Source organism: Ctenocephalides felis, unplaced genomic scaffold, assembly GCF_003426905.1.
Source record: "Ctenocephalides felis isolate EL2017-DRISC unplaced genomic scaffold, ASM342690v1 CF-g0.4_SCAFFOLD_03571, whole genome shotgun sequence".
Taxonomy (NCBI): domain Eukaryota; kingdom Metazoa; phylum Arthropoda; class Insecta; order Siphonaptera; family Pulicidae; genus Ctenocephalides; species Ctenocephalides felis.
Window position 1 is genome coordinate 48,367,284 of NW_020539725.1, and position 23,267 is coordinate 48,390,550.

Sequence of the window (23,267 nt, forward strand, 5' to 3'; positions counted from 1 at the left end):
ATTTCCTTTGTAAAGAATAAATAGGTAAATCATCAATAATAAATATTCAACTAAAATATTCATGCTATTGTATGTCACATAAGTTACAGTTCTGTACTAATAGTACATATTTTAAAAGTGTAGAAATAAAATAAAATAATTAGGGCAAGCATTACATAAGATCATAAAAACTACTCCATAACTTATTTAAATAAAAGTTTTTAATGTAAGGTACATTTGATATAGAAGTAATAATTTAATTTTTTGGTAAAATGCAAATCAATTGCAAATAAAAATACCACAAATAAGTGATGTTAAAATTTTAGATTTGTAAAATAATTGCAGCGCATCTAATAATATATTATTTTAATTTACAAAATTATTAATTAATTGTATCTGTAAAATATTTTTACTGGAATTTGAAATAAACTGGCTGTAATTGATAAGAAATGAGCAAAAAATATATTTAAAACTAGATAAATTGTGATGCAAAATTGTAATATATATTACAATGTTATTATATAAATAACATTCAGCAATCGAATAAATGTAAATACTTATATAAAATACAAAATGTCTCATAATTATTATAAAAGTATTGTCGAATTTGTAGGAAACTATTTAACACATACGTTTAAAAGATTTTTCATATATATTAAATCTTATTTAATATAGTTTAAAAAGTTATCAACAATTAAAAAAAGTGTAATATGATAAATATTATAAATAAAATTAATTATAGTTATAAATGTTCTGAAATATTATGAATCTAATTTGGCAAATTCTTGTAAAATTTAGAATTAGTTCCTTTGAATAATTTTTTTATACTTTGAGGTTCCTTGAACAGTTAATTCACATTTATATGCTTAAAAATTTGATTATAAAATTTAATTGCTGACATTTATGTTACATAATAAATATACTGAAATATGGCATATTTTTTAAAATTTATCAATCAATGTAATAGTTTTAAAGAAAATATATTAAATCTGTCATGTTTTCAACAAATGTTCATGCAATCAAAATGTTATATATATTTATATGTTAAAAGTAGTTAAAATTTATGTTAAAATGTATGTTTAAATTCTTGAAAGATAACATCAAGTAAAATGGATAAAGTAATGATTTTTACAACATCTTTATTATTCCAAGCGATACCACATAAAATATTATGTCATCATCAGTCAGTATGAACTTTTTAGAAGAAAAATGACACAAATATTATGTGTTAGTTTTCTTATAAAAAGTTCATACCCATAGTGCACTGACGATGACGTAAAATGTTATGTGGAAACATATGGAATAATAAAGATGTTGTAAAAATCTTCAGTTTTTCCTTTTTACTTGATGTTACGCACTGCAAGAATTCAATCACATATGTATATATTTGGATATATATATATATATATATATATAAATATATATATATATATATATATATATATATATATCCAAATACACCACAAAATTAATAAAATGAAAAAATCACACGGCATATACATAAACACAGCTCCTCAATTTCTAATCTAATCTTACCATGTTTATTTCAGCTTAACATTAGGATATGTAGGAAACCGCGCCGTATGCATTACGTCGCGAACTTTGAAACTTGGAAATAGACCTAACTGTGATGTTCTAAAATTCGTCCCTTTGGAGAAACCGTCCCAATGATTGCCAGCGACACCTAGAAATATTATTAAATATAATATACCATAAAATCTTTGCCAAAAACTAATCACACGATTCCCAAGCAATATTTTTCGAACAATTTTATGAAATCGATTCAGCACTTCTGAATAAAAAATAAGTAAGCCAAATATGAACCTACCGATGATATCACCAGGTTTCAGGTGCAACTCTCCTTTGCGCACAGGTTCGTGCGGTAAAACGGCTTCACGAGTGTGTGAGCTTTGTCCTCCATAATAATAAATATCGTCCAAAGAATAAAACCTGTAATTCAAAAAAAAAAGTAGATTATAAAAAATTTCATTTGTGCTAAAACTCTTTTATGTGGTTGTCAATCGGATATCAAGAAATTTCTATTTATCATTTGTTTATATTTACCTGTCTGAAGCATCAGTATGCATAGTCTGCATTATTTCATAAGCAACCCTGCAGACTTGAGAACTGAAGGTGCATACCAAATGATCACTTCGTGCTAACAAAATAATGTCCAGAACGATGCCACGCAACGACTCGTCACTATAGCGTGATGCTACTGATGCTGATCGAGATATAGATGGATCGCCAATGACGATGTAATCGGGATAATCTTGCCTAATTTCTTCTATAACCTGATGACAAGTATTAGTTATAAAAAAATTACAATGTTTATTGATCTTTTTAGTTGATATTGTATATCTTAGTAAGTAATACCATAGATAGTTCATAGAGCAAAATATCTTACTGATGGTTCATGAAAGCAAATATATTTTTGGTAATCCGATAATATAAATGTGCCGTGTCATATAAAAAATTGAATCAATCTTAACTAAGAAATGGGGTCTGTCTACAATTACTACGTACTATTAGTAATGCCCAAGTAAATGCTCATGTAACAAATGTTTTTAATTCAATTATAAGTCAATAAGTAAATAAATAATAATGAATATCATATTTTTAATAAAAATATATTCAAATCAATCTTTATCATACAAATTAAAATTAAGTCAGTATATGAGTTAAACATAACCATATATTATTTAATTCACATATCTTCGGTACTCCATTTATAAGCCTCGTCTTCATCAGCTTTTTTCGCATTCATTTTTTCAAACCATTGTTTTTCATAACCATTACCCCGGTCAACACCATCCCATCTGTATCCTGGTTTAATATCAAACCTGTTTGAAGGATATGCACCTTTATATTCTGGTCTAACCTGAATTCCTTTTTTTACATTTTTCTCCATTTGCTTTTGCTGTATATATTCCAACATAGGATCATCAGCATGCAAACGATCCCTTAAATGTTTATCTAAATCATCATCATTTGCATATCTTGCTAAAGGTTTATTCATTTCATGTAGATCTTCCTCCATTCTAGATTTCAACTCTTCAACTTGTTTTAAACCTTTGCCCCAGCGTGAGTATTTTTCTTTATGAATCCTTTCACGTTCAAGTCTGGCTTTTTTTGTATCTTCATCTTCGGATTCTTCCTTTCGTCCAGATTTCCTGGAAACTGTTTTAGCATATCGACCTGATATTTCATCATTCATATTTAGCAGCTGATCCTTCTCCTTTTTGCGAATTCTTTCTGTTTCAATGCGTAAACTTTTCGCATCTTGCAAACCAGCAATTTTACCATCTAGGGTTTTTTTCATTTTTTCTGAGGATGTTTGATCATTTTCACGTTTAGATTTTCTAGGGGGACTTTGGTCAGTATCAGAATACCTTTCTCTGGAGTTATCTCTGTCATTACAATTACTTTTTGATTTTCTTGATATCTTTTCATAGTCCCTAGATCGCCTTGGAGGGCTCTGATCGGTATCTGACGAGTTTCTTCTAGAATTAACTCTTTCATGCCTAGAACCTGTAGATCTATTTGAAAACTTATGGTTATAATTATTTCCTCCAAATTTAAAATCGTTAGATCTTCTTGGTGACATATTTTCAGCATAAGTACTTCTAGATTTTTCACTATATTTATTTCGGTGATTAGATTCCCTAATTTTGTACTCATTGTGCTCCAAATCCTTATCACATTTATTAGAATTATACTTACGTGGTGGGCTTAAATCATGAACAGAGTCACTCTTATTTTTATTTTTATGTGAAGATTTACTCTCAGACCCTCCTGGTGGGCTCAAGTCAATTTCAGAATTTGACCTGTATTTTCGTTTTGGACTCAAGTCTAGATCAGAATAATGATTTTTCTTTCCACCCAAATTATCTTTACTTGAATTTTTTCTTTCGTTTTCTTCATTTTGTTCAAGCTTTGAGAATTCTTTTTTCTCATGTATTTTAGAAATAAACTTTTTTGACAAATTTGAAGCTTTATTATACTCTGATCTTCGTTGTGGACTTAAGTCATGATCAGATTTATTAGATTTTTTACTTGAATTACCTTTATCCCGATATTTATATTTTGATGACTCGTCTTTATCATGAGTTCTAGAATGAGACTTTCTTGTTGGGCTTAAATCATTGTCACTATTTTTTGATATCGATCTGTTAGGACTCTCTCTGTGTCTCCTTGGAGGTGTCAAATGATCTTTTGCTCTAGATTTTCTGGGGGGGCTCATATCATCAGAAAAACTATTTTTCTTCTTCTTTAAATCATCTTCCAAATCCTGATTCAGGCTATACTTATTAGAACTATTTTTGTCAGAAATTCTTCTAGATAAATTTAAATCATCATCAACTTTTATATCTGGATAGGATTTTTTCCCCCATCGATCATCACTAAGTTTACTATCAGTTACAGTTTTCCAATTTGCTGTAGTTCGCGCTAATACTTTAGACTCATCAATAAATTCAGCAACTTGGGGAGCGTCTTCATCAGCGAGTAATAAATCTAATTGTACTTCTTCGGAAAATTGGGCACCATTGGCTGGTGCAATTTCATCATCATCTACAATTTTAAGTCCTTCGCCTGTTGTTTTCGAACGTTTCTTCTTTTTTTTCGGTTTCGTTCCATCACTTTTTGATAAATACTTTTTAAGATATTCTTTCTGTGATAATTTTTGTTTAGGCATATCACAACTGTCGTAAAATTAGTTATATTTTATTATTTTATTTAGTTTAATTGTTTTAAGCACGACTAATATTAGTTTACAAAAACATCGGCACAATTTTCATTGTTATTTTCCTTATTTATAATCGTAATACTTTTATCATTTTGACATTTCTTGAGAAATCCCACACCACATGAAGTTCAGCAACATGCCGCGCAACAAACTAGTAGCCACTAGTAACGCAGATGGCGCCATGTTTTTAATGTCGTATTAATTGAAAAAATGAAAAATATCAATGTTTTCAGAATTTATAGATAATACTTAATAATATACACTAATACTTAATAAATACTACTAATATACAACACTTAAAACTACAAATCACTAAATCATATAATGATGATTTCTATTGATATTACTTTTAATCATGCTTACAGACAGTCCAAATATATCTATCTCAAAAGTAAATTCAATGATTATATCTTGGATACACTGTACATTGAAACGTGAAACTTTGTTTTCACTAAAAGTATGTCAATAGTCCTATTATTACGTTATTCCACATTCGATTCAACAGATGCTCTTTGACATTAACACTCAAAATTGAATTGTAATCATAATTATGACTTGTTATCCATTGCTTGAAGTTTGAGGAAAGAATTTTAAAAAATTATATGAGACAAATTACAACAAATTATTAAGCGAAAACTTAAATATTATTATATCCAGATATTAATTAATTTTTTTAAGTTTTTGTAATAAATATGATCGATTAGATTTTCAAGTTTATTTTTTCTTCTGCTCCAATAATGAAATATCAAAAGTATCAAAAATATGTTATTTACCGTTGGATCATCAGTGGCTACATAAACCCTCCGCACAACCTTTTCTGACATTTCTCTCTGCTTGTACCAGTCTTCTACATGTGTCATATATTCTGCAACTTTATGAAGAGCAGCTTCAGTTCCCACTTTATCAGTTCTTCTCACATGAATACTACAAAATTGAATAAAACCCAAATATTAATAATAAATTGAAACTGTTTTTTTAATCAATACTGAAACTTACCCAACTATAGGCTTTGCATAACCCAATTTATCCATGCCATTTTTTATCATATCTTCTGTATTTTTGGTAGGCCGAAGTAAATATTTTAAAATTTGTCCTATCCACCATACAATAGGATCGCCATGCAATCTAGCCAATCTATCAGCAAGATCTTCCGGTACAGCTAATGGCAAAAATGGTGGTCTAGGAGAAATGGAATCTATGATTGGTAGTGTAATAACTTGTGTAGAAGGTTTGCCTAGAATAGATTATTTTAGTATTAACAATGTTCTTCTTGTAAATATAAAAACGGTATATATACGGTAGATATAAAAAGGTATTTTAAAATAGATAAGTCATGAATTTAAGTTTATATTATTGAGAAACAAGTACCTGGCCAGGAACCATGTGTAGTTCCCTCTGCATTTCTACATGTTTCTGATAGAGGCAAAAACACTTCTTCCCAACCTGCTTTGTGGTATCTCCAGCCTTTACTATTTAATATTAAAGTTCTTTCTGTTCCATAAGCTATTATGAAACAATATGCAACATGATGCAATTGACAGCCAAAGCCGCAACCCTAAAATTGTAGTAAAATTCATAGATTTAAATTATCTGATAATAATGGACATAAATTTTCTACCACTGATAAATTTGAATAATGATTATTTACTTGAATATCAAGTATACTGATTTAGCACAATATAAATATAATAAAATCAAATACTGTACCTTATTCAAATTGCAAACTAATTTTTTAGCCGTGTTACAGTCTTTTGGGTTCTGTAGATAATGAAATCTTCTTTGTACTAAATCAGACAAATCTCTAGACTCTTGCTCTCTCCAGTTATTGAAACCATCATACTAAAAATAAGTATAATTATATATTTATAAATATATTGATTAATTCAAATGTTGCTTATAAATAATAATATGTATATAGATAATATATTGGACATCATGGCCTTATTCATAAACTTGCTCTACACCCTGAAATAACTGAATTTATTAAAGGGAAGACAATTATGTCTCACTATATAAAGCTTATCAAATGCTTTAGTTTGTCACAGCATTTTTCAAACCTCCAACGGAAACTTTTATTACTAAGTTGACATATACCTTGGCAAGTTTCTCGACATCAGATAAAAGCCACCACTTATTATTAGCTACCATAACCAGTGAATTTACAATTTGCTCTCGATTTATAGTAGAAGCTTTGTGCAGTTGTCCAAGTTCATTACTTATATAATTCCACAATTCTTTTATATTATTTTTGATCTGCAAAAATAAATTTTATTTATAATAGAATTGTGATTTTTGAATAAATCCTCTAAATAATTAAGATTTAGTCTTTTTACCTGTCTTCTAGTCATTTCATATTCAATACTTGGTTCTCCAACTTCTTGATTTTGTTTATTATTTTCAATTTTATCAGCATATTCAATTGGTAACATGCCTTCAGCAGCCGTTACTCTGTCATTTAATGCTTTTAATATTTTCTCTTTAACTTCTGGATCTGTTGGAATGTCACTATAATATAAATATTCATTATTTTATATTATCGGAGTAATGATAATGACTTGATTAATAATCTATACAAACGCCTAATAAATTAAATTGATTGTACGATTTTCACAAATTATTTTATATTTTTCGATAATTTTATATTAATTTTTGAAAATAAAATTATGATGATTTGAAAAAGTATTGAAACTTTAGTTTAATTATCTAGAGAAAGAAAATAGAGAAGGTAACAACTAAATATCAATCTTAATAAATTGTATAATAAATGAATAAAAATAATTAAAAGTGAATAATTTGATTTAAATTATTATTGAACATCATAGAAATGCTAACAAATTTAGGAAGAAGGATCTTTGAAAATATATCAATATAAATTATACATCTTTATATGACTTATTATACATGCCTGAAATTAAATTCTGTAAAGAGCTTTTTCAGCTCTGAGTTTTGTTTCTTAAGTAGTTCTAATTCTCTAAATGCCTGAGATAAGCGCTCATTAGCTTCTTGATCTTGTGAATTATTAGAATTAAACATTGGCTTGGCTGCCATAATCATAATAATAAGCCATACTATAAATAATCCTAATAGGGCTCGACCCCACTTTGATATTCCTAGAGTACGTAAATATTTCATATTTGCAAAATACTTAAATCATTACGATCAATTATTTAATAAGTAGTCTGGATCAGTTGATGACTAATGTTATCACATTTTGCTACCGTTTAAGAAATATATTACAATAAATCATAGCTAACGTTAAGATTTTTATAGCACTTCATAAATTAAAATTAACATTTGTAGAATGTACACGTCAGTAATTATATCACAAATCAGAGTTAAAATTATATATTAAAAAACACTTTTAATTAATTATTATTATTTGATTGTTTGTCATTTCAGTCTAAATTATTATAATTTATGTCTTTGCACAACGCAACTGATTTGACGTTTTTGACAATCAAAGTCAAAGAAAACACTTGAGAAACAGTTCACACCAATATCTTCAATCTTTTGCTCTCACTACTATAAGAAATTTAGACATATGCGCTAATAGATAGCGCCACAAATAAAGAAAACAATTTATAAGTACATAAGAATCAGGCGTTTTTTTTTTTTCAGGGCAGCGTTTATATACATATATATTCGAATCTTATCTATGATAGCAGCGGATAGCAGATTCTCTAAAGCTCAATATCCTAGAAAATATAATAATATAATATTATAATATGCTCAATATCCGCTAATAACGCCAACTTTTATTGAAACAATTAGTATAATATATTATTCTTTGTAAAGAATTTTTTTTATATGCATATAAACTTTTGATTATAAACATTGATTTTTATTAAAGAAATCAATGTTTTTAGTAAATCAAAAAGTGATAAATAAGGTTTTGGATGATTTATTATGGCATATATGTAAAAATTGCAAACATACTTATTATACTTACTATTAATAACATATTACACTTAATATTAATAATTATTGTATTACTTCACATACATATTCACTATGACATATTTTAAAATGATGAAATCGATTCTTTCTTTTATAAATTGGTTTATATTTGCTTTCACTTTTATTTACAAATGTTTGTAGATCATGGTTATGTATTTAAAGTAAGAAAAGCTCTCTTAGCTCTTTCTCTTTGTCTTGTTTTCTTTGTTCGTATATTTTTTTCTTTAGTTGCATCTCTAAATAGAAGCACTCCCTCCGTATTTTCAATATCTCGTTGGATATATTGTAGTCCATGCAAGTTATAGCCAATAATATCCTTTCGAATTAAAATATATGAATTAATTTATTCATTTTTAAATAAATATTGAAAAAGAAATTTTCTTATCACACTTACCCTTAGTTCATTAGTATATTTCATTAATTTTTTCTCTAACTTTCTTATCACAGGAAGTAGAGTTTGATTAGCTACTATAGGTGCATGATGAATTTTTATTAAGAATATAGAAACTTTACATAATATTTCAATATCAGCACCATTAAACATTGTAGGCAACATTTTTAATATATCCGTAACAGCAGAAAATGGAAGTATAAGTAATGTTTCAATCAGATCACTGAAAATAAAAATATTTTTATTTTTTTAATATTCATGAAATTCATTTAGTTGTTTTATATACAAAAAGAATTTGTATTTGTAAAAATAATCATAGTCCTGTATGATACTACTGCATAATCTAATCAATTTAGTATAATAAAGAAGCTGTATTTTTTATGCTGTTCATACCTGCTACGAATTCTTTTGATTGTATCTAGTAAAAATTCTTGAGGCGTGTTTACATTATACGCTAGCATTAATGGTGGCGGTTGAGGTATTGGCACAGACTTTCCAGTTTTCTGTTGAAGTAACTCACATTCATCTAATTCTATTTGATATGCTGCTGATACCTCTAAGCATTCTAAAATGGATTCAGCCTGGAATACAAACAAACTTAAATGTAAATGAATTTATAATCATAAATTAATCCTAACACTTATAATATATATTGTATTATATTTTATCAAAGTGTACCATTCATTTTAATTCTTTTACTCACTCCTTTCTCACTTCCAACTGTTTTTCTACAAGGCAAATTTAAACCAGGCAATCCTTGGACAGCAGTTTCCTCCCCTGTTGCTAATGATGCATCTTCTTCAGCTTGACGTTCCTCTTCCGCTGCATCTTGAAGCACCAATGTCTCATCAGTTTTGTGATATAATCTTATCACTCTATCCGATCCAGAGCTAACTAAATGCCCACCAGCTGGAGACACTGCTAGACCATGACATTCTCCTATATGTCCTTGCTTTAGATTTTTTTTTTGATAAAATAATGTTATTAATATTGTATGACAGTATTAAAATAATAATGAATTTAAAAAGTAAAGATGCTAATTGTTTACACATTCTAAGCTCTATTGAAGATCAAGCGACAATTTTTAAAAGGATTTTATATCATTTCAATTTAATATTTCTGAAATTTAATATATAATAGTATAATATAATACTTCAGAAATACTCACAGGCAATGTTGCAATCTTGTCAAATGTGTCACCATCCCAGTGTTTAATTTTTCCATCTTTTCCGCTTGTGAAAAATTGATGTGTACCATGAACGAATTGTAATCCTGTTACAGAATCATCATGTGCAAATATTGAGCGATGGCAATCACCAAAGTCTAAACCCCATACCTAGAATATGAAAATTAATAAATTTATAGATAAATTTTTTAATAATATCATTAATTTTTATTTAATTTATTTAAAATTAGGTTTACCTTAATATTTCGATCTGCTGACCCAGTAGCAATTAAAGTTGAATCAGAAGAAATATCCATACAAAGCACTGGTAATTTGTGACCATATAAAGATATATAAAACTAAAAAAGTAGTAATACAAAATAAATAAAATCACATAAATAAAATACAATATTACAAAAAATATCACTAAATCCTAGCATATGTGTTTAGAAAATAATTAACATTAATAGGTTAGTAATATATTATATTACATAAAATTGCTGATTTGAAAACATACTTTGAAAGTGTCGAGAAAAAATATTTTAACTGTAGAATCAAGAAGTGCAACAGCTATGAATTTTCCATTTTGAGATACTCTCACACAAAGCACGCTTTCTTCAAGTTTTAGGGTTCTGGTATGCAGAAGTGAAAGCACTTTAGCCTTTGCTGCTTTTTCATCCACATTTTCTGGCTGAATTAACTCAAAATTCCATAGTTTCACTGTATTATCGCCACCACCAGTCACTGGACCTCTCTTTCAAAACAGTTTATAATAAAAATTTAGATATACACATTGCATTGAACAGATTATAACTAATACTAACCATATTCGGTAATAATGTAATAGACCACAATTCTTTAGAATGTGCAGGTATTTCTTCTAAAACATCCCCTGCTGCAATGTCTGCTATGAGCAATGCGCCTGATTTCAAACCAATTAATAAATGCCTGTCACCAGGTACAAAACATAAGCTCAGTACATAACCAGTCTCAATAGTCTGCAAACAGATTTGTGAAGTTCTGAAATAAGACGATATATAAAATATTAAAATACAAATATATAAACAGTTTTATCACTGAATTTAAAAAAAACAATAAAAATGAAATACCTATTCCAAACTTTTACTGATTCAGCACTTCCTGAGGCTATAGCAAGATTATCAGAGCTAAAACAAACAGCTCTAACTTCGCTGTGATGACCCATTGAAGAAATTGATCGTAAAATTGATGGAACCGATTGCTTATCAACAATATTAGATCTATACATATTCACAGTGTTATTTGCTTGTATGATGGCTATTCGAAATTCACCAGCACTTCCAAGAACAACATCAACAGATTTTATTTTATAGTCAACTTTTAAAGATGACAGTTTCTTTATTTCATCTTTGAGTCCTAGTTCTACCGAATCTACTTCCTCAGCATCAATGTTTTCAATTTCCATCTCCATTTCAGGGTTCCTAAAACAATAATTTAATAGTTATATGTGTGTATGTGTGTTTACATATAATATAACATTTCATATTTTTAACACAAATCTTCATACTTTGACAATTTCTTTTTTTCTCTGTTTTTCTTTCGTTTTCTCAACCTTTTCTCTGATTCTTCATCATCACAAAAGTAAAAGTTATCTAGTGTATTATCCACCCCATGGCATGCAAGTATTTTTCCAGTTTTATCTGGTACTAATGATACAACTCTCCCTTTGCTTGATCTCATAATCACTCCTAACTTAGAACATACTATTGGGCACTAAAAATATTCAGATCCATTATACAAAGTAATAAACAAATTACCTCTAGCAAAGAAAAATGGTGTCAAAATTTCACTCACAGTATTATCCTCTATTTCTGCATCTGGGTTATCTGGTTCTAAAGAAAGATGTTGTATACCATTTTCAATATTTGTGTCTTCATTCTTCTGTGATATTTTCCAAACAGTTAATTGGGAATCAATACTACCAGTTATTAAATATTTATCATCTTTCATCAAAGTCATTGCCCACACCTTATTAAATAAAAATGAGAGAATTAGAAAATCATTTAATTAATGGTAAAACCATTTAAACAAACTATATATAATTCATGTATATAAACAACCTCAGTTCTGTAGCCAGTCAATGTTTTAAAACATCTTTTAGTCTCCAAGTCCCACAATTTAATAAATGTATCCTTTGAAGATGATATAAGTATATTATAGTCCCTCATAAATTTAACTTGAGTAACTATTCCTTTGTGACCAGAGAGACGACATTGTCCAGCCTCTGCCACAGTATCCCACACAATTATTTCAGTATCCTAAGCATAATTATAATTCAATAAATATTAGAGAAAAATTAAAATAGAAAGCAAAAATCGTAGCCTTTGCGATTGCAATGCATTGCTGTAATTGCATCAATACATATCATAAAAATATAATTATACTTAAAAATTAATTTATATGGTGATTATCATTTATATTCATAATTAACAATCAAAATCAGACGTACTATGCTTCCTGACGCAAGCCTATGTCCCATTTCATCATAGCATAAAGTGGAAATAGCAGATTTATGACCTGAATAAACAGTTGCAACATCACCAGTATTTAAATCAAATACGTGAATAGTACCATCAGCATAACCAGCTGCAAGATGAATATTATTTGGACTAGCAGACAAGAATGTCACTTCTATTTTTTCTCCTAACAGCACTTGTCGCTAAGAAAAGAAAAACAAGATAAATCATAATGTCTTTAGAATAACATGTTTTAAATATTTACTTTTTCTCCTAATCTTAAATCCCATATGAGAATGTGTTCACAACCTGCAACAGCAACATATCTACCCTCTTGTCCATCAAGAGTAACAAAAACAATGTTGCATCTAGCACTTGCAATAATATTAAAATTTCCAGCCGATGCCCAGCGTAAATATTGTTTAGTCAAACCCATTTTGTATAATTATGATGAAGAAACCAATTGTCAATAAAGATTTATTTCTGTTCCAATAATTATTTCAATATTAAACAGACATTAAATTGATGCCACAACGACTTATTTCTTATAAACTTTATAAAAGTGTACTGATACAACGTGTTTATATATTTTAAATTCCTTCTTTGCCATATACATTTTTCGATGCAATCATTTTAACTTAGGAAATGACATCTAAAATTTGAAAGGTTTAGTTATTATTTACTAAAATAACCTAACTTTAAATGTTATAAAACACGTGTTTGGAAATTATTAGCCGAAATTGCCAACATAACAACAAAACATAAAGATCATAGTAAGATTTCCAAACATTTTCTTTAATATGCATGGTCGATTTCGAATTAAAAAATGCAGTAATTTCAAAATATATATATAACAGAGAGTTTTTTCTCGGGCATCCATCCAATTAATAAACGACTAAACTATGTTAAGTGTAAAATTATATGTAATAAATCTTACAGTTACAGACGTTTCGAGACTTATTTGAAATATCATGGAAATATCTTTCACGCAATAAGTAAAGAAAGTATTTTAGAAATGTTTATTTTTGAAAAAATAAATTAATAACCAATATCAATATTGTACTTTTATGATCTAACAGAATTTGAATCGATAAAGATATATTCTTCTTTTATCTATAGAAGATATATTTTTTGAAAATGTGGTTTTGAGAATCTCTGACTATTAAACTATTTTTTGTGGTGGTATCGATTTGTCAAATTCTCAAATACCGATCAAACTTCATACATCAAAGGATCCTGACTTCTCATTGGTCTTTTTTCAAATGATGCAATTTTTCCCGTGATGTCATTTCTTTATAAGTGCTGCGACATGTCGGATTGCCCATTTTTTTTATGTGGCCAGATTAGTTTTAGCTTTAAGATGTTTAAAAGTGACAGTTCAACTAATAACACTTTAAATAATTATTTTTGCTTAAAATTCTTTTTGTGATGTTTCTTGACATATAATTTCTTCGCTAAATACACACTTTTATAATAGAACATCACGATGACAGATTAGCTAATATAATGAATTTATTATTTTAATTACACTAACTAAATAGCATAAATTTTCGGAATGGCTTCATTGAAAAGTTCAAATTCTACATCTCGAAGTAACATTAGTGTGTTGAGTCATGTGAAATATGAACATCTGATAGCAGGAATATCTGGAGGAGTAACCTCAACATTAATTTTGCATCCTCTAGATCTCATTAAAATCAGATTTGCAGGTAATATATGAATTTTTATTATACTTTAATTTGAAGAAATTTGTTTCACTTCCTCAATTTTAGTGAATGATGGCAGGACCATTGCGGCCCCAAGATATTCTGGATTGAGCAGTGCCTTTGCAACGATACTTAAACAAGAAGGTGTTCGTGGGCTTTATAGAGGTGTTGTACCTAATATATGTGGGTCTGGAAGTGCTTGGGGATTTTATTTTTTATTGTAAGTTAACTTAAAATTCTAATTAAATTAAATAAAAATAAATTTGAACATGAAATTGAATATTGAAATTGAATTTCATAACAATGATAATTTATATTATTGTAGCCTAGTAGCCGTAATTTGACATTTTTTAATTCCATTAAATTACAATTATAGTTACAATTCCATCAAGAATTATACACAAGGAGGCAATACAAATAAAGCGTTGGGTCCAACAATGCACATGTCTATAGCAGCAGCTGCTGGAATATTCACATTAGCAATTACAAATCCTATATGGGTTGTTAAAACAAGATTATGTTTACAATATGACGATGCCAGAAGAGGCATGAAATCAGAAGAATACAAGGGAATGGTGGACGCGTTTAGAAAAATTTATCATCTAGAAGGTGTGAAGGGATTGTACAGGGTATGTATATTAAGGATAAACATATATATATATATATATATATATATATATATATATATATAAAATGCATTTCACATGCTCGATTTTTAGGGTTTTATTCCTGGTATGTTTGGTGTTTCACATGGAGCTCTTCAGTTTATGACATATGAGGAAATGAAAACTCGATACAATATATATAGAAAAGTGCCAATTGATACAAAGATGGTAAGAATAAATTGTAATATTAAAATTTATATCACTGTCAAATTTTTAGTTATAAATATATTATCAAGGTTATTCAGCATATTATTAGAATGTATTTAATTTATGATAACCTTGTGACCTTTCATATCTTCACCTAGATTCAATTTCAACATAATTTTAAGTACAAAAAGAGTTTTTAAAGCTTTAACAAAGTATATTATTTGATTGATTGATTTTTGTGATCTAATATAAAAAAGACTGTTTTTAGATTATTCTTTAGATCAATTTTTTTTAATAATGTACTTACATTATAATTGTAGGGCACATTGGAGTATTTGATATTTGCTGCAATATCTAAACTTATTGCTGCAGCGGCAACGTACCCTTACCAAGTAGTTCGTGCAAGGCTCCAAGATCAACATAATAGATACACTGGAACATGGGATTGCATATGCAAAACATGGAGGTATGAACAATTGCGTGGGTTCTACAAAGGTCTTGCACCCTATTTGCTTCATGTTACTCCTAATATTTGTTTAGTCATGCTTATCTGGGAAAAATTCACTTCAAATTAATTATTTATTTTAGTAAATGTTACAAACTTTGGAACAAGGGTCACATAATGTTTTTGTCCTGCTTGTAAAGTTTTATTGAAGTATTGGTGTATTACGTGTTTTATACTTTTTTAAAGACAGTCTTATTTTTGTGTTGTTTTGCAAATATTTAAGTACATTTGTATCCATTAAAAGAATTTTATTGGATATTTTCATTAATTTAAATGATCTAAAACAAATAGAACATATTTTTCACTCATAATTTTAATGTGACCAAACTTGAAACTTTTATTTAGATTTAGCGCAAACATGTCTATCTGAGATGTTAAAATATAGATCAATTGTTATGAGATTTATTACATTGAAGTTAAACAAAAAATATAGAAATTCGAATTTAGTACAAAAATTCAAATCAGAATTCAAGTACAAATTAAATAATAGATTATAAAACTAAGCATGAAATATGGGTCTATGTCTTTAAATATATGAAATGATTGAAATTTAAAGTAAAAAAAGATTATAAAACTACTATTACGTTATAATTTTTAAAATGTACTAAACTGTAATAGTAAAAGTTAGACATGCAGAGCTTTTGAAGATTAATATAATAAACAAATCATTCCTGCAACAATTTGAGAAACCACATCACACCTAATATGACAAAAATTCTATATATAAGTGTGCAAAATTGGCTTAAGTTAATACTCTTGTATTAATGATCATTGTGCTACAAATATTGCAATCTATTCAGTTGTTTAGCGCAATCCATTCTATAGTAAAGGAAAAATTCATTAAACACATTGCTGAGTCCCATAGTTACTATACATAGAAGTAATTATCTACTATAATGAACGTAGTTTATGCTACTTTAATTGATATTGTAATTTATTTCAAATTGGAACCAAATTATGCAGTTTCATATGAGAGGTCACATTTAGTTACAATATATGCGAGATAAAACATTATTATATTTGAAAAAAAAAAATGATAGCATAATATCTTCAAAAAGTACGTTTTTAATCAATAATATTGAATCGTTTAGTCTAGTTACAAATAGTAGTTCTATGACAATGGACCTAATTTAATAAAATGATATTTTTGCCGAAGCCAATTTCTGATAGTAATAGTTTCTGATTTAACTATGTTACTGATTGATATATTTTTATATATCCCATTAATATATTACTACAATATTGTAATTATTTATTTTTTCGAAAGTTTTTTTTTGAAAAATGCACATGTCGAAAAGTAAAATATGGTTATTTCGCAAAATCAGCAATTATGTATATACTTACAGAGAAGGATTATTTCAATTGTATTGTTATTGAAATGCAAAAGTTATTAGTTTTAGATATAATTAATTTATTAAATGAATTTTTTGAGTTACTGATACATCAGTAAAAATAATAACGCGCATACATTGCAGTGGATATAAAAACATGAAATTTTAATTCCACTATTTCCGGATCTGCTTTCACAAGTTATATTCAAGCGGGACTTGAAATGTATTATGTAGTAGTGAAAGTAAATTGGTTATATTTATGAATATTTTAAACCAATATTTCAGTTTGAAACTGAGCTTTTTTTTTTAAATATAATTACTGTACTGTGATCACATCTCTACAAATGTTTCGAGTTTATGGTTTAAATGTCGGAATTTAAATAAATTGATAATCTGCAAAATTGATTTTAAATATTTTGTTTTTATATGAGTTTAAAAAATTATATATTGTCTTGCTTATGATCTACAAGCTAGTAAGACATCAATTTTAGAGAAAAAAATGTTGCTAGAAATTTTCACTTGATAAATTGTAAACAAGTGATTTTTTTTTTGTTTGGGTATTTTTATGAATTTATTTTCTTTACAGAACCTAACATAGATTTTAATACATTAAATTTAAAGGCAATGGAGAGATAAAATATTAACAATCAAAATTGCAATAAATAATATATATATATATATATATATTTGTATGTTTATGTACGTATTATAATCATTTACAAAAGTATGTGATATTGCGTTAGATAAATTATTAAAAAACCTACATAATTACTTTAATATGATATAGAATTAATCTATATCATTTGAAAATTATTGCTCATCATCACACTTACGAGCAATATTTGTATATTGGTAGTAGAAAGTAAAATGATATGAATTGACCAACAAGAACAATAAAATGAAAAAAGACATATTTTTATAGAGTATCTCAACATAGTAGATTATAACAGTGAAATATATCGCTATAATAAGTTTGAAATAAATTAAGTAAACTTCATCAAAGCTCTTAAATATCGAAATAAAATGAAATCAATATTTCAATGTTGCAATGGCAAACTCCTTAATGTAGGGTCAGTTGTTTTTTTTTAAGTTTAAATTTATGAATATTATAAGTAATAATTGAGACTAGTAATTAATCAACATTTTATGATGATAATGGTAAAATTTTTATATGTATACTTGCTAATTAAAATTCCGAAACGATATTGAACTTTAAAATGTTATTACCCTATTTTGATAAAGTGGATTTGTATAATTTAGTTATAAAGTCAAAATGATGATTTTATATGCAACATTCATTTTGAAGCCATGCTACTTGTTGTAAGTTTTTTTCTGGAAAATGTTCTGAAAACTTGGGAAAATGCGTAGAAGTGTAATAGCCGCGCCACGATTCAGTTAATTTAATTTTGTAATATCTAATTTTTTAAAATTGGAATCTTGAAAATTTTGACATTTTTTGGATCAATAGAGAATTTTAAAATAATATGTATAGTTAGATATAATTTATAATTTTTAAGAGTTTGTTTTCTCTGTTCAAATAATGCTTGAGTATTGTCTGTTTGATGCAATGATTCACTTTTTATATTATACATTCACAACTTTCACATTAGGTATTTAAACCGTTCAGCACATTGTTATAAAAATATTTTTGAATTTATTTTTGGCTTTTCATTTGTTGATCCAATAAGTGGGAACTTTTTCATGGAACTTCATTGAAGGAGCATTTATAGTTTGTGCTTAACGCCTTTTCTCATTTTCAATTCAAGTTCTGATTTTAAATATATTATTTCAATTCCAAATACTGATCGAATTATTTCGATTCGCAGGTACGAATCGTGGCGCGGATTTTATAAAGGACTTGGGACTAATTTGATTCGAGTGACTCCTGCCACAATGATCACGTTTTTGACTTACGAACAAGTTTCTCATTTTTTGTTGAGCAAATGACGAAGTCGAGAGAACGAAGTCGATAATAGCAAATAGAGAATTCTTTAGAATTAATTGATTTTTTTTGTAATATAGCATTGGACAGACTCTGTGTCACAAAGATGTTGTAAAGCATATGACATTTATTCCTTTGATATGAAAATATTGCTAGGGCATGCCACATTTTGAATAATTATTATTTATTTATCACAATTCTTAGTACATTTATATTTTCCTTTGTTATAATACACAATTGCTATTCTCGTGTGATGATCATTAAGAACTTTTGTAAATATGTACAATTTTGTAATTTATATGTATGTTATTGTTTTACATGTGGAATATCTTTAAAGTTAATTAGTGTTGATATATCTTTGAATATTGTTAATAATTTAATAGATTTGAAAATAATTTATTTTCATTGTATAGTGATCCAATAATTCATTAATTCGGCCAATTCAATAATTCATTAAACTATTGGAATACGAGATACAGAAATTTGTCTCTTGTATTTTTTTTTTTTTTTTTGAACACAATTACTGTGATTACTATTTTAAATGATAAATCATATTGTAACACAACCCTAGTAATATATTCATCGTTTATTGTTTATTATGTATTGTGACACTTTTCTGTTCCCTGTTTGAACAAATGTTACTTAGATTTCCCATAAACAATCATTAAGATGTTAATCTATGATATTTGTAACTATGTTTATAAACACTCCTTTATTTTTATGTACAAAACTTGTCGCATCAATTGTGACTGTCCAAAGATAAATAATTATGTAGTACAATTTTGTGGATAAGATAACTTTTACCATTTGTTATTTAGGTATAATTATTGTTGAGATTAAATATAATATATTAGTAACAATTAATTGGTTTAAATTTTACTTCAAATATAGAACGTATAAATAAATATTACTTCAAATTTAGGCATGTCTGACTGTAAACTTGCAAACCAAAAAAAAAAATTTTGTTCACTTATAAAAATATTACAAAAAATTATAATAATTATGTTTAATCATATAAGAATGTGAATTTCTATTAAAAAAAATGTAATTTGAAGATGTTTTTTCTAATTGGTCTCACTAAAATACTGAACTCTAAAAATTCAATAGTAAATTAACTTATTTAATAACATATATGAAACTGTTTATAACGGCATATTTGTATCAGTTTCAATGCAATCTCTAAATGAGAATCTTTTTAAATAATATAATCTTTGCGATTATGAGATGATCTTAGAAAGATATGAGGTATAAAAACTTATACTGCTGTAACACATTTTAAATAGATTATGATACAATTATATATTTATAAATATATATATATATATATATATATATATATATTTTTTTTAATTATTTTCACTTAGTTAATTAGATAATCTCTGAAATCTATATTTCACACCCGTAAAAGTGGTAACGGTTGACTACATTTAAGATTTCTTAGGCCACTTTATATTATATATATAATGTTTCTATGTAATAATTTAATTTTGAGTTTTAAGAAAGAGTTCGATGGCACAGGGTTCGTTACGGTTTTGTGAATTAAATTAATGTTTTCTATGAAAAGAAAATCTAATCTTATTTGCTACAGTGGACTCCTGTGCAATCGACATACAAAGTTCTTCCTATCCAGACGATGGATGTAAAATGATATCGTTGTAAGTTGCCTTGAATGCTTTTAAAATAATAATTTAGATTTTTTAAAAATATGTCTTATATTTGATAAAATCTTCAGATATATTTATTTAATCAATAGGCATAAGTTAATTGTATCATGATTGTATCCTTCAAACTTAGCCTAATTCAAAAGTTATCTTTAAGCAAAATGTTTTTGATTATTTATTGATAAATAATACTAGTCACAAATCGAAATCTGTGTTAGAAAATAATGAAATATGTTCCAAATATAGTGATATTCAAATAAATGTTCCAGATATAGTGAATGTTTTTGATGCACTAGACTTATGAGAAATAATAAAAGTTATCTCAAATAATCTGGTTTTCAATTCATTTTTGATAATTTTCTAGTAAAAAATAATTAATTTTGATTATTGACATGCTAATTAAAATTTCTAACATGAAAATAATTCTCTAATTTTTCCTGTAATTTTGTATCTAATTTTAATAGGGCGATCGATGTTTGTAAAAAATCATATACTGGAAAGTCTGGAATATTTAATTGATTTAATGCTTGTACAGCAGTGTCAAATTTTTCAATAAAGTTATGCAACTGCTACTACTTTGCAGTTTTGAAGGACATTATCTGTTTAAAATAGTTAATGCCCAGATAACGATTATTTTGGAATTTGTTTATTAGTGCATCCCACAAAATCGAATAATTATTAAAAGTAGGAAGTATTGTATTGAAAATTTTCAGTACAGGGCATTCTGCCCATTAAATAATGAAATTTAGATATTGACTCAATCTCGAGATTCTCGTGAATAAGTGTTTTAAATGTTTCGTAAACAGCGGTTATTTTTTGAAATCACCCGCAAGTTTGGGTATTCCAATTGTTGGCAGACTGGATTTTCAAATGAATTTAGACTCTTGACGCATCTTCCACATTTTTGCTCAAGTACGTCTTCTGTATAATCGAAAAATACACATCTCGTTTTGAAATTAGTCGTGCGACTTCAGCACTGGCAGATACACTATTGGGCGGCATATTCAGGAAAGGTTTTACGATTATGTAAGAAACTTAGAAATATAATGACTTTACCTTGATGTCCTGTAAATGTAATTATATATACTTGAAAATTAGAACTTTGTTCCTGAATCGGCAACTTGTAGAAACTCTCAATCTCAGTTGAGATACGGCTCGGAAAGCCAAAATGTGGTGTGGCCTTGATTAAAATAATCAGATCCCCGGAAAAGCTGGTTAATCTTGAATAATGGTCTGTATTTGAAAACTAAAACGTTCTTCTTCTATGATAATAACAAATAAAAAATGACCTCACTTTAAATAATAAAAGGAAACGCTGGAAGCGTACTGATAACGCACTGAAAGCGAATTGAACACGGAACTGGAAGCGAACTGAAAACGCACTAAACCCGAACTGATCTCATATCGGAAGCCCAGGTCAAAATTTTTGGAAAGAAAAGAGACAGGTAGTCTTTATTTGAACGGAATAATTCGGTTGACCTTTTGCAAACCCGAGATGGCGACTATATTATTATCGACACATGTAAATATTCTTTGTGGCGTCACCACTGTAGGTATAATAATAAACTAATTAAGATACTTACTAAACAATCAGCATGTCGCCCCATCAATAAACATCGTTTTTTGAATTACTCAAATTAGTTGAACCGTGCTCTTGAAATCGTCGACTAAAAATTGTATCCGCACATACATATATACAGGCCCGGTCCTGCCTTGCATGCAAAAAATGCGGGCGCACGCCTTAGGGGGCGCCAAAACGAGATTCGGAAATGAAATTTATAATATATTATTATTTTTTTTTATAACTTTTTTTAAATTGTTTATAATAAACAATCTAAATTAACTATGGATACGGAGACACAAAAAGCATATTCAGTTTGCAATGTGATACAGTAGAAACAATTAATCGATTATTAACTCTACAAGTTAGTAAATTATTGTTCTGCTTATTGTTTAATGTTTATTACATTTTTTCTTCGTTTGAAGTTAACATGAAATTGAAAAAAAATTCTCTAGTGTTCATCCCCTAAGCGCAAACCTACGAAATTAATTATTGGGCGTTATTGATAAAAAATTGCGAGCTGATTTATTTGAAACGGTACTTATAAAAGATTATTATCAACGGTACTTATTAAATTTATTATCAAATCGGATGCTCCGTTCTCTCAAAAACTCGATTTCTATTTTCTGCACTCTTTGCTCTTTATCTCCGTAACTGCTGGACCTGCCTTTGCCAAAAACTAATCAGCTCATCTCCCTATCAATAGGAATCGAATGTTTTTGAAGAACAAATTTTGCATGCGGGCGCTGAGGATCCCAGGACCGGCCCTGCATATATATACACACAAACACACATATCTATTCTCTCTATGGTAAGCCAAAATATTCACAGGGCTTTGAAACGTAAAGATATCAATTAATTTTTTCTAGTATTGAAAACTTTCGAAAATACTTGTTGGTATTTGAAATAAGTAACAACTAATTAATTAAACATAAGTTTATTTTCATGTACAACCAAAACAACAGATGATTTTAATTATGAATCAATTAAATATGTTTTTGAATGGGAGCATTAT

At 27.7% G+C, this 23,267-nt stretch overlaps 4 protein-coding genes across 4 annotated transcripts; 1 reads left to right on the forward strand and 3 right to left on the reverse strand.

Moving 5' to 3' along the window:
- Positions 1-1,495: 1,495 nt before the first annotated feature.
- On the reverse strand, positions 1,496-7,227 carry LOC113385073 (alpha-(1,6)-fucosyltransferase-like). Its single transcript, XM_026622876.1, has 9 exons — positions 7,060-7,227; positions 6,821-6,979; positions 6,434-6,565; positions 6,095-6,281; positions 5,723-5,960; positions 5,500-5,650; positions 2,044-2,273; positions 1,808-1,929; positions 1,496-1,663 (listed from the first exon to the last, which is right to left on the reverse strand). The coding sequence occupies exons 1-9, from the start codon at positions 7,153-7,155 to the stop codon at positions 1,521-1,523; spliced, it is 1,458 nt and encodes a 485-aa protein (XP_026478661.1). The 5' UTR covers positions 7,156-7,227; the 3' UTR covers positions 1,496-1,520.
- On the reverse strand, positions 2,687-4,836 carry LOC113385072 (BUD13 homolog). Its single transcript, XM_026622875.1, has one exon. It carries the CDS (start codon positions 4,673-4,675, stop codon positions 2,687-2,689), a length of 1,989 nt encoding a protein of 662 aa, XP_026478660.1. The 5' UTR covers positions 4,676-4,836.
- A 1,541-nt stretch (positions 7,228-8,768) lies between the features above and the next one.
- On the reverse strand, positions 8,769-13,284 carry LOC113384719 (WD repeat-containing protein 3-like). Its single transcript, XM_026622482.1, has 14 exons — positions 13,000-13,284; positions 12,728-12,937; positions 12,339-12,536; positions 12,073-12,246; positions 11,786-11,991; positions 11,349-11,699; positions 11,064-11,259; positions 10,757-10,993; positions 10,497-10,598; positions 10,243-10,410; positions 9,778-10,026; positions 9,468-9,655; positions 9,078-9,297; positions 8,769-8,999 (listed from the first exon to the last, which is right to left on the reverse strand). Exons 1-14 carry the CDS (start codon positions 13,168-13,170, stop codon positions 8,832-8,834), a joined length of 2,838 nt encoding a protein of 945 aa, XP_026478267.1. The 5' UTR covers positions 13,171-13,284; the 3' UTR covers positions 8,769-8,831.
- Positions 13,285-14,023: 739 nt separating this feature from the next.
- Positions 14,024-19,252, forward strand: LOC113384711 (mitochondrial folate transporter/carrier-like). Its single transcript, XM_026622472.1, has 6 exons — positions 14,024-14,443; positions 14,507-14,660; positions 14,817-15,069; positions 15,160-15,273; positions 15,573-15,718; positions 18,915-19,252. The coding sequence occupies exons 1-6, from the start codon at positions 14,290-14,292 to the stop codon at positions 19,033-19,035; spliced, it is 942 nt and encodes a 313-aa protein (XP_026478257.1). The 5' UTR covers positions 14,024-14,289; the 3' UTR covers positions 19,036-19,252.
- The last annotated feature ends 4,015 nt before the right edge of the window (positions 19,253-23,267 follow it).